The 12,502-nt window shown below is 40.3% G+C and overlaps 1 protein-coding gene across 1 annotated transcript in view; it reads right to left on the bottom strand.

Moving 5' to 3' along the window:
* Nucleotides 1-12,502, bottom strand: part of dst (dystonin) — a 96,258-nt gene that overhangs the window by 82,629 nt on the left and 1,127 nt on the right. Inside the window, exon 2 of the mRNA XM_062400469.1 lies at nt 558-619. Within this exon, the coding sequence (XP_062256453.1) occupies nt 558-619 (62 nt within the window). The remainder of the gene's footprint in view (nt 1-557; nt 620-12,502) is intronic.

The raw sequence follows: 12,502 nt of genomic DNA on the forward strand, positions 1-12,502 counted from the left end.
TACATTTTACTGATAGCAGAGATCGGTGTATTCCTGCGGCACCAACAAGTTGATCCCTGGTAAGTGATTCATTTATTTTTACAAAGGCGTATTAGAGACATGCTGATACTTGTCTGTCTGTTTAAGTGTTTCAATAAATTCCTTAAAGCAAGTTCATCTTTCCATTTTCTCACAGTGAGAGATACAAATACCTGAGTCAAGAAAACATGATATGTGCAGTGAAGCAGCACATGTCAGACTAAGTGACTTGTACCAAGCTTTAATAATTTCTAGGGAGGAATGTTAGCGTGTTGGGACCTAACACGGAGAGGGGTATTTGTTATTTCTGCCAATACTTCCGGATGGATTGTTTATGTTAGAGGGAAACTGGTTTGCCGACTGGCGACAGAATAATGGAATTTTAACAATAATGTTGGTCTCATCTCTATATTAATTCATATAGACTTAGTTTTAAAAAGGCATAGCATATCGATTTTTACACGACAATTCATACATTGAAATTCTATATTTTGGATGATAGCAGGTAGGACACACAAAGAGCACACATCAGGTCTTACCTTTAGTAGATGCTGATTTATCCATTTTGTAAATGTCTTCTTCTGCACTCTGTCTCTTTCATCTGAGGAAAAGAGAAGAAAAAAATGTTAGCATCACATTAGCATACTGTTTGGTGAAGGGCCAATATATGGATTTTGTTCCTACTGTATCTCGATTCTAAGGTGTGGTCTTTCAGTTTGTGAGCAGGTCTGTATTGATTTCATGTTCACATTTTGTAATGCTTTCACTCAAAACCCTGCACCTGCACTCTAATAGCCCCTGCTGTGCTTGGATTTGTACTGCTTGTACTCAAACTGTGAACCTGCACTCAGATACTTTGATGCTTGGACAGATTTCCTGTGCTCAAGGTTCAGTTCTTCTCCTAAAGCTCCCGCTGCTCTTGCATGAGCATGAAACATCGGCAGAATTGACTACTTCTGAGCAGATCTAAATACAGTTGCAAATCTCATCCGATATTTTTACACATTTATAATATTGAATGTGCGCACATAGATTCTGAATACACATTTCCAGATCCCTGTGCACATTCACAAAATAGGACTTGGAACATGTAAAATGACACAAAGTTCAACAACTCTCTACAAACACACTAATATTATTGCTACTATATCGGCACCATAGTTTTGGGCCTGGATCTCTTTTGGTCATTATTGTCGCGTGGCTCTGCTTTGAGTGAGCCACGTCTGTATTCTATCTGATTGCATGATGCAATGATGAAAACAAATTAAGAAAAAAGAAAGAAAGAAAAGACAAGATTATTAAAACGTTTTCTATTAGCTGAGGTGAGAAATAAAAATGTCCCCCTTTATGATGTGAAGCATTTAACATCTTATTTCTGTAGCTCAATCCTTTGTTTCCTATTGCACATGCCGTTCATCCATTATTCATCCATCCATCCATCCATCCATTATCTATGCCACTTGTCCTTCGAGGGTCACACTGGTGCTGGAGCCGATCCCAGCTGACATTGGGAGAGACAACATGGACAGGCTTCACCGTATCGCAGAGCTGATACACAGAAACAAAGATCCATTCCTATCCCCATATGAAGTCTGCAATGAGTTAAACCCTAATCCTTATGTCTCTAGGCAGTGGGAAGCCAGAGTACCCAGAGGAAAAAACCCACATTAGAGAACATGCATACTGTACAGAAACCAAGAACCTTTTCCAGTGAAGGATGTAATTTCCAGGAGACTGAAATGGAATCACGCTCTCCAAGCATGCTGACCACGTTAGTTTCTTTTTTGTTTCCTGTCACCATAACAACTACACTTCCTGCCACCAGTGACAGCTGAGAGGCAAGGATGCAAAGGAAATGAAAAAGAAAAATTAGTATTGAAGAGAAGATACGCAGACTCTTACATTAAGAAATATTCTTGCCAATGAATATAGCTGATACTTTTGTGACTGTGTTTTTCCTGAGGATTCAGTGTCAGACCAGGACAGAACAGAGCATGAGTCATTTCATGGCCACCACGCCTCCCGGTGTGCCAGACACAACTCCGCTAAATGATTCCCAAGTATCAAGAAAACGCACAATTACAGTCAATCACATTTGCAACATCAACTGTCAGCTGCAGGACGCATCTAGTTCCCTGCTAACAACAACACTGTGCTTTACCCACGGGACTCACAACACAGTTAACCACCTCCCGTTCATGTTGCTCAAAATAAGCTGTGCCCGAGGAAATCGTCATGAGAAAGCACAGACGTGAGTTATCACTCAAGGAAACGACAAGAAGCAGTTACTGACCCATGCAGGACATGAGAGTCACCAGGTGAGCCCTATGCTCCCTCTCCATCTTTAGCAGGTATTTCATCCTCTGCACTGGATCCTGGGGGCCGTCAGGAGGATCCAGGTTCAGATACACAGATGCCGTTGTGGATAAGTGACTGAGGAAGGAGCAGCAGTCAGCGTCTTCTTTGCTTCGCGCCTGCCTGCCTGCCTGCCTGCCTGCCAGCCTCTAGGGCAGCCGTGGCTCCTTTTCTCCAGAACGAGTTCCGTCAGGTTTTCCATGACTACTCTCTGTTTAGATTTTTTTCATGCGGTTATGTGTTTCTCTAGCAGCATGAAAATAACGCACTCAAGAAATCACTGCTTCTTGTACAGAGCAAATGAAAGGAAAAAGAAGAAGAAAAGCTCCTTGTGAACATGTTTTAGGAAAGTTCCAACTGACTGTGGCAGGACGCAGTTTATTTAAGCCACTATTTAAGAGCAACTTTCCCTAATTTGACAGCATGGTTCACTTGATAATGACAAATACCTTATCATATGTATTACAAACAATGTCATCATGATTAATTATTGAGTTAAATATGTAAAGGAGGACAAATATCGCACATTTTCTAAAAATGCAGCTAACAGAAACAACTTCGAACACATGCAGGGGAATGACAATCAACCTTCTTCATGAGCCGATACCAAAAAGACCATGGCAAGTTGTTTGATTCTTAATGGAATTTTACATGTAAAATGGACCTGTCTGAATTGTCATAAAGCCTGAGATGCACATTTCCAGAATGCACAGAGGTGCTATGAGAGCCCTGTGACTCAACTCTCTGCAGACTATAACATTTAGCTCATCTAAAAATAGTGCATTTGTAAAAGCTGCTGAGAATTAGAAAGTGGGTTGATGTGACAGTCTTTTTGTATGATGGTCTGAAATAGATCAAGGCCTGACATGAAGCTGCGCAACATCAAATGAAAGAAGAAGCACCATGATCTGTCAGAATGCCCCACAACTGAAATAAAACGGATCAATCAAGTGAACCTAATGAGCGGAGAAATCAAGCTGTCGTCATGCTGAAAGTGTGACACAGCGAGACGCCTCTACCAGTAGAGCTGCTGAGTCATCGGTGACGTGTCCGTCTCTCCGACTTTACATTACAGCTGAATCACAGAGAGATAAAATGCCGCTTACTGGAGTAGGACACCAACTTGGTTTGTAAGCTCTCTGCTGCATAATGTAAAGAGCTCTTCGGGGAAACTCATCAATATGGATTGGCTGGGCGAGTATTCAAGGAAACTCTCCAGCATCTCCGATGAAGGCTGACACCAGCATCCAGATGTACTTCTACTGTGCTACACATATTACACTGTGTATTGACATGAAGCACACGTCATAACAACATGAGCCAATCTCAGATGGTGACACAGTTTTTCATTATTTCTGTGCTTCATGGCAAAGCTTTAATTCCGTCCATATTTAGAAACAGAACGATGAGGCAGCTTTGCTATGAGAGAAGTTATTTCTCTACCTGTGCCTCTCAAAAGCGTGAAGGTGACTTTGATAGTATGGTGCCCTCTTGAGGATCTTGTGAGAATAAAAGTGAACATGAATTCTGGTTTGGTGATGAACTCTCACACTTGTTAAACAGCAGTCGTGTTAAGTTGTTGATAAAGCAGAAGTAAAGATCAGTAGAGATCAGATATCAAACGGGAAAAAAAACAGTTATCTCCTTCCAATTATCGCATTGACATAATGTCAGATCGTATAAGATCAAACACCCTCAAACTCTACGATTATAGGACAATGTTATAAATTATCATGCAGATATGTGTTTTATTTATCACAGATATTCTGCATTTTATTTCATTGTATATAATCGGTTAATGGGCTTCACAAAATCACTTCTCATTCAGCAACTAATATTTAAACCGCCGTTACAACTTGAGCTACATACAGAACATCATTTCACTGACAATGCTTCCCCATATTGCTTTAAAATTAATACACAATTCAATATTCACACATTAAATTCATGCATGAATCCCATTCATGAGACGTCTGGGAACAGCTCAGCTTAGAACCAACAGCTTGTGACCTTTGACTCTAATGGATGATGTTTGAAGGATCACACAGAGAGTCTGACTAACAACTCCTCTCTCATGTTACAGTTGCACTTATTGACATTTGGGCGCTGTCTAAAAAAACTTTGGTCACCCAAGCCTCAGAAGTGCAAATTTACACCGGGGGAGGAAGTGAAACTGGATGTAATTAAGCTTTTATTTGCCGTACAGCCCAGTGTGCAGACTGTGCACAGCAGAGAGCTACTAAAGCGCTCCCCTGAAACACTTTCATAGAACTCAGCAAAGCACGTGCGCACACGGCTATAAATAACTACACCCCCCCGACCACACTGCCCCAACAACTGCAGCTCACGAAAATCTGTGCCACTAAGGTGACGTGCTTCATTTCCTTCCACACATCAAAGACGAAGTAAACGTTGATGGAAGAGTTGATTTCATGGAGGAGCTGTCTTTGAATGCATTTGTGAGTAGGGGCAGAATTTCTTCAATTTTGATTTATGAAATGTGATTGATCCATCCCAGGAAGGGAGTTTTATTAAGTTTATTTAATGAATGAGCTCATGACAGTGGTTGTGTTTTAACATGGATGGTATTTACTCCACACAGTGAGGCCAAAAACACTGAGAGCAGAAGAGTCTACAACACTTCATTGCGGCCTCTCATTACTACAACAAGTCTTTGACCATGACAACTGACAAATTGTTGTTTTCCAGAGAAAATCTGGCACAAGGGGGGGGCCACGCAGTGACACCCTCTGGCGTCTTGTTACGTCAGGATGCCTGAAATACCCTCATTCTGAGCAGAGCCCAGTCAAAAAGTCCTTGCAATCAAAACCCAGCCAGTGTAATCCTCTTGACCTTGCATGGGAGGGGAAATCAAAACAGACATAAGGACTAAACTGAAAAGCCCTCAACCCTCCAGCGCACATATATGACGAGGACTTGCTAAACATTCTTGCTAAATAGCTCTCATTTCTCAAGGTGTCACAACCAGCCCAGTGAGCAAAGGCATGTGTAGCTCTGCTTTGTTTTCAGTGCGAGGTTGTGTGTTGCAGGGCAGTGGCAGATAGTTTGGAGTCCTGGTCCTTGTCACATTGATTCTGATCAAAGTTAATCTCTCACACCTCTGATTGAGGAGGCTGCACGTTGGTGAAAAATCTAATTCTGTGAATGTTCCTTGAAGTTCATGTGAAATAGCTGAATGACCCACTGGCACCAGGGAATCTCAACATTATTGAGTGTGATCCTGGTCTCACTTATAGTCATTTATAAAAGTTTGAAAACAGTTTGCTGCATTCTTAATCTTAAACCGTCTTTTGTTTTGTTAAGTGGGTATTGATCTAAGCTTTGGACACAAGCTGTTTTCATTGAGAACCAAAATCGTGTTTTGTAACAAGAATAACAATCAGTGTGCAGCCAAGAACTTTGTGGGGCTATGCACTGGAATGGTGCTGCTTGAAACCAAATGCTAGCATGCTAACATGCTCAAAATACTGTGATGCAGATGATTAGGATTAATATCTAAGTTTGGAGTGTTAGCATGCTAATATTTGGTTATTAAGCAGTAAACACAATGTTGCCATTTTCTGATATTTTAAAGGCAAAACCAATAATCAATAAATGTTTAGGAAGCATATGTTAGTTTGGATTGTTAGCATGCTAACATTTGCTTATTAAACTATAAGTAAGTTTTCTGATATTTAACTTGCAAAACAAAAAATAAACAAATTGAGAAAATAACTGGGAGATGAATCTTCCAAACTCACAAAAAAAATGTTCACCCTATCATGGCGATATATGCAAAGTGAGAGGATGTCTAAAGTCATAAGATTCATCAACTGGTCAACGTAGTTATATCCTCCATATTTCTATGACATCCATCCAACAGTTGCTGAAAAGAGGGATTTATCTTCTTGAGATTCCCGAGTATTTCTACAAAATTCCATGACAAACCATGTTAGTAATGGCCCTTGAGCCGAGGCAGTAGCATGGAGGGCACCACATCTATCTCCTCTTGTAAAGAAAAGTTCCCGGATATTCCCATTAATTCAGATTCAGTTCAGAATTTACTGAATTTGAATCAAATGTTTTTATTTAATTTCTTCCTGGGCTCATGCCCCAACCTCTCCACAAAAGGTTTCATTGAAATCGTTTCAGTAGTATTTCAGTAATCCTGCTGACAGACAGAAAAACAAACAAACACAAAAATGGTCTGTTGCAACCTATGGATGAGTCACATTGTGGCTTTTAAGAACATTTCCAATTACAACAGAGGCCCGCACAATGGGCACCTTCTTCCATTGCATTTTAATATCACTATGTTATGTCTTTGTGGCATCTTGGTCGGTGGTGAAGAAAAACAAAATGTGAGAGACTATGATTACCTGGGGGAGCATTTCTGTCATTCTTTGTAAGTGAGAATACAGACTGTCATCTAAGAGGGGCAGGGCAGAGTCTGAAATATGTGACTGGAACAGCTCAGTAAAGGAAACAGGTTGCCAAGCCTTCAGAGCAGCCCTTCCGCTCAACCTTTAGTTTGTCCAATAAGCCTGTAGACAAAGGTAAAGACATGATCCAAATGTCTACAACTCCTGTGTAAACTACAACTGTGAGAGGAAATACGCACTCTATACATTCAAGAGTTACAGTATGATCCATTGCTGCGTAGAGCTTCATTATTTCCCCCAACTTCAGTAAATAAAATGCAGTAGTGACAGAATATACTAAGTAATTTTGAGACAAATTTTAATGAGTCTCGTGTAACCAGGAGGTGTTTTTTTCATTAATTATATAACTGGCATTATTTCCAGTAAGTTTCAGGTTATTGAGCTGTAATACTGTGAAAGTGAAAAGATCCTTGATGAAAAGCAAATGGAGGATGAAGGTGAAGCTGGAAAAGTGCCCTCTCAGATGAGTGGTCTCCACAGAGACACTCAGGAAAGTCAAGGAGAGGAAATAGGAGCACATTAATGACTACTAATGGGATGTATATAAACACTAACACCACCACCACTACCACACACACACGCACAGTTGCTTACTCTCTAATACAAGCCTCCATATGTGCAACAGCTGCAATGTTTTGGTGAGTTTTCCGATGGAAATATGTCTTCCTCTGCACCCCCTCTCACTTAAGATTATGAAGAACAGTCAAGATTTATAACTTAAACTAACCCTGTGAGTTTCTATGTAGGCCTATGCTGTATTTACACAGGTAGCTATTCAATGAAGGCTAAGAACAATGTACAAAAAATACCCTCCAATTTCACTTTAAATGTCGTGTTTTTTGTGTTACACTTTTCCACCAAATTGAGTTACACAGGAGTAATTCTACACACCACACCATGTTTTGAACAAAAGCACCTGGACCTTTTAGTCCCAGGAACTTTTTCAAGGAACTAAAAAGTTCTGTTGGTATCAGACAAATTGGCCTGCTGATACAATGACCGATGCTACAACAAGTTCCACTCCAGTCCACCAGGCAGCAGTAAAGAAGATGACTAAAGAACAGCAATTACGCCATGTAAATCGAGGAACAGTAAACATTGAGGTTGAACTCGTTTGATTTTACAGAGATGAGCAAGTGTATCAAACTATACAAAATGCTCGAATGAAAGTATGGAGATACATTTTACGAGCTTTTGCTGAGATTTAGCAACTGAAATAAATCACTGGATGACTGGTCCAATCAGGCATCTTCGCTGTAAGCCCCTCCCCAAAGGTTGCTGTTCTACTCCAAGAGCATGAACTTTTTTGGGATAGAAGATTTCCCCAGTGCTTGAGTTAGAGCACAACTGCAAAGAGGGGAGTGTTGAGTAGTTTGAGGTCAATTGTGCAACTGGCAATGGCATTTTGGACAATCTTGAATAACAGGTAAGATGCTTGTCATATGTTATAACTTCCACCAGACCCAGTTGAACAAAATAACAAATCCTGTGTTATTTTACCTCCTGAAATTGTGTAATTTGTGGTTCATGAAAATACATGCAGTGCATAAAGTAACATGGAGCAGCTCATTTCCTGGCCACAAAGTGGGGAAAGGAAATGTGTTCCCTGCTGCTATGGGATGGGACTGATTCCCAGCATCTGCTGCATTCGGGGGAGAGGGGTGGTGGCTCAGGAACTGGAGAGGAAAAGCTACAGAGCATGAGTCAGGGGTGGGACACAGACTGAAATGGATGATCTCATGTAAGAGGAGCTAAGCAGAGCTGTGGTATGAGGCTAGGTCATGCTGGTCTTCCAATCACCATGACAGCATATAAATACAACATTTTGAGACATAACAGTGTGCAGGCATCACATGCAACTTCCTGACAATATGGTAATAATATAAATCTGCTGGATTCCAGAGGGACAATGTGCACGCTACATCTCTAAAGGAGCAATATATTGAAGAATAAATAAAATAATATATCCGATGGAGCAGTAAAAAGCTTCCCTGAGAGCTCTGGTTTGAATTACCCTTTTAAATGAATTATAATGATTAGATCAATGAAGAGCTCAGGAACAAAAACTTTATGATTTAGCTTAACTACAGTAATTTAGGCGTGCAGTGTATTTACAGTTTATCTCTTTTTAAAGATTCAAACCTTCACAGACTAGATATTAAGGTTTCACAGATAATCTGAGAGCACATATTGGTGAAACTAGTGTAAAATGACACCACACAGCTGTAGCTGCCTCACATTGGCTCTGTTGGATAATGTTATGGGATTACTGAGCACCAAATTCAGCTTGAGTTGGAAACTGATCCAAAGGTCTCATGCACTTAATTATCCATTAGCACTTAGCACTTCAGATTCTGGCTGCAGTAGCTCTGAAATCAGACTTCATTATCAGATAGCCTAGAGATTAATCTAAATCATATTGAGTCATATCTTTGTTCAACATGGAATCCATTATATGTAAGTTCCTTATGTCCAGCAATCAAATACATTATATGTTTACCAAGTGTAGCTCTTAAGTAAGTTGCTTTATATAAGAAACAGTATAATTTCATTATGAACCTACAATGAAACTCCCTGCAGTTCTTACCTCTGCCAAGGCCCAACAGTCCACCTCATGAAACAACATTTAAATTCATGAGATCCAGATTTTAATTTGGATCTGCACCAAATTACACACAGTAATTATCTGTGCCCTCACTATGACTCATTAAGATGAATGAATTACATCTGAGAAATCAATCAAACTGTCAAAACAAAATCCTGGATACATACCAAGATTTAACGGTTTCTTTCTTGGTTTACGCCCTAAACCTCAACAAAAATGCATTGTAATCAGTTGCGTTATCTAACCAACAAACAAACAAAACAGATGAACACATAACCTCCTGTGCAGAGGTAGTGATCGATTAGGAATGATCTGTATGTTCTCAGGATGGTTTTGTGTTCTCTCTCTTTACTAATCGGAAAAAGTATTGGATTTGTGCTCAGTTTTTATACAGCTACACAGACAAGTTGAGCAAGCACCAGAGACATTGATCTGTATTCTGATTGAGATGCATGGGGAGACAACCTTCAATGTGTTGCTGCTAAAACCTCCACACAAAGCCAGAAAAGGAGTGTCACTACCATCAACTTGACACATGAAGGCTGTGGAACTTGGTAGCTGCTTGCATTAAAACAAAGTGTCTTTTGTACGGTAGCAGTATCCATAGAGGCAGCAGCCATGCAGCATGTGTGGGCCACTGGGCCATTTGAATGTGATGAGTGGGCTGTCGACACAGAGCAGAGGGGTTGGGCTGGGTACAGCCCAGGAGGATGGACAAAGGCAGTGACTGTGCAAAAATCACAATGCACTCTCACTCTTCACGGTTTTAGATAATACAAGAGAACAAGTACAAAAAGACTGATAATACCAATAATATCACACTCATTTTTGTATCTTAGGTAATGCAAATTGTAATGAGCGATTAAATCATCAGAGAGGCCGCAGTGATTCACAGAAATGTCAGAGCCAGTGAGATACCACACCCTCCAATAACAGCCGTCCTACAGTCTAGTCCTGTCCTGTATCTGTCTGTCGATGCCTCTTAAAGGAATAACATCAAGGAAATCATCAAGGAATAACAGTCAATATGATGAAGTTTATGTCTGCAAGCTGGAGCCTGGTAGATCAGGCCTAACATGTCCTTTTGTCATAAGCCGAACATGGGCGTTATGAGTATTTTCTAAAACTGTCTTCTAAGAGTCTTTTATCAAGACAAAAATATCTAAATAAAAATCCATGGACAAGCACAGGAAAGCAGCAGGTGATCAACCTGGAAAACAAAATGTTTCTCTGGCGTGAAATACAATTTTCTAGTTTTTTTCTGCAGGACTATACATTGTCTCAATAAGCAAAGTCTGCTCAAACCAATCCAGTTTTAGGAATACTCTCCCCTTCCAATATATCCACACTACGAATGTCATAAGGCATCATGAAGAGACTGCGAGAAGAGCTGACTGAACCACCGAATGTCTAATCCATTAAATCTTCCCTGATGACAGAGGATGATGAACTACTGGGAAACTCTAATGTTCCCATCGCGCTGATGACCTACCAAGCAGGCTCTGCTGGAACAGCGTGACCCCACACAGCCACTGCCCACTGCATTTAACTGTTGTATGTGTCTGGGAAACCGTGTCTTTAACTCATTCTTCAAGTTTACAGCCCTTTGTAAAAACATTGCATTGAATTTCAGCCTGACCTAAAGCAATACTGAGCTTAAGTGTATTATTATCACAAATACCTAATTATCTAGGCATACCTAACAGTCGGGAAATAAGAACTAGGTGCATTCTGCAGGTTGGTGGCAGTTTCTCTTTCTGACAGCTGTCATTGTCTGATGACTCTGGGACAAAGCTAGAACACAAATTACAACCACCCACAGGAAGATAAAGTCACCAGTGTGGATAATAACAAAATGTCACAGTACATTTGCCTAAAATACCACAGAAAAATATAAAAATGACCCTGATATGATGAGACAAAGAGAGGGCTGTTTCATATCAGGCCCATATTCTGCTCTGTTTACTGCTCTGTTTGCCTGTGTTGGTTTGGTTACTGTTGATGCTTTGCCTATGAAAAGGTGTCTCTTGTATACTCTTCAGCATCACATGGGGAGAGGCTTGGGGCTCCGGGTGATCCCAACAACTGCAAACAAAACTTAGATTACAAATAAAACAGGGACTTTTTCCCCCAGCACATAGCCAGCGCCCTATTGAAGAATGTCTATGCAGTGGAGAAGATGACAAATGTTTTATTGAAACGTTAAAGTACAGTTTTGAGCCTCTTTTACGAGCGGGGAGGACGAATCTACACTGATAATTACCTTGTTTATAGAAGGAATGTAGTTCACACAGATGTAAAGATACATTTTTTACTCCTATCATCCAGTTATATGCTCAAATATACTGTACTATAGTAGTATATACAAGAATAACTTCGACAAGGTACCACAAGCCTCTCCTATTAAATCAAATAGGATTTTATTTTTGGGAATCCTATTTGCACGTCATCATCTCACTGATTCCTATAAACCAGCTACGTAAATAAGTGTTGACAAATTCTTTCTGCTTTAGAGCTGGAACTATATTTGTTTTCCTGCCATGAGAAGCAAGATGAGAGCAAAGCTGCTTGAAACAGTGTTGTAGGTGAGTTTGCCAGAAGTAATGATTAGCCCAGCTGATCCCAAGTTCTTGGATCGCTCGATATCCACAAATATAAGGTGCAGAGAAAGGGTATTAAGCTAAAAATACACAAAATACATTTGATTTCACGTAAGAAACAGTCGGATAAATTAAGACAGCAAAGCAAAAACATTGAGAGGCTACAACGCTTCGGGTAAACCTTGAAATTTCATGGTAAAATTGTAAATAAAACACAAAAGATCCTCTTACCCTTCTTTGATTGGTTCATTGTTCACGCCACAATGGGCAGGGAGTCAAATTTCTCCCAAAGATCGATACAGAAAGAGCAAGAACTAATCAATGGTCGTTAGTACAAGAAGAAACCAGGAAGAAGTAAGTAAGCTTGTTGACTGTCCCAGCCCCTCTGCTGCCTGAAGACAACAGCTCCAGATTCCTAATGATTCCACATCATATGATCCCATTACAGTCCAGTCAGGGTGTTTAAGCCTTTTGTCACAGCT

The sequence above is a fragment of the Platichthys flesus genome, chromosome 12, assembly GCF_949316205.1.
Source record: "Platichthys flesus chromosome 12, fPlaFle2.1, whole genome shotgun sequence".
In the NCBI taxonomy this organism is placed as follows: Eukaryota; Metazoa; Chordata; class Actinopteri; order Pleuronectiformes; family Pleuronectidae; genus Platichthys; species Platichthys flesus.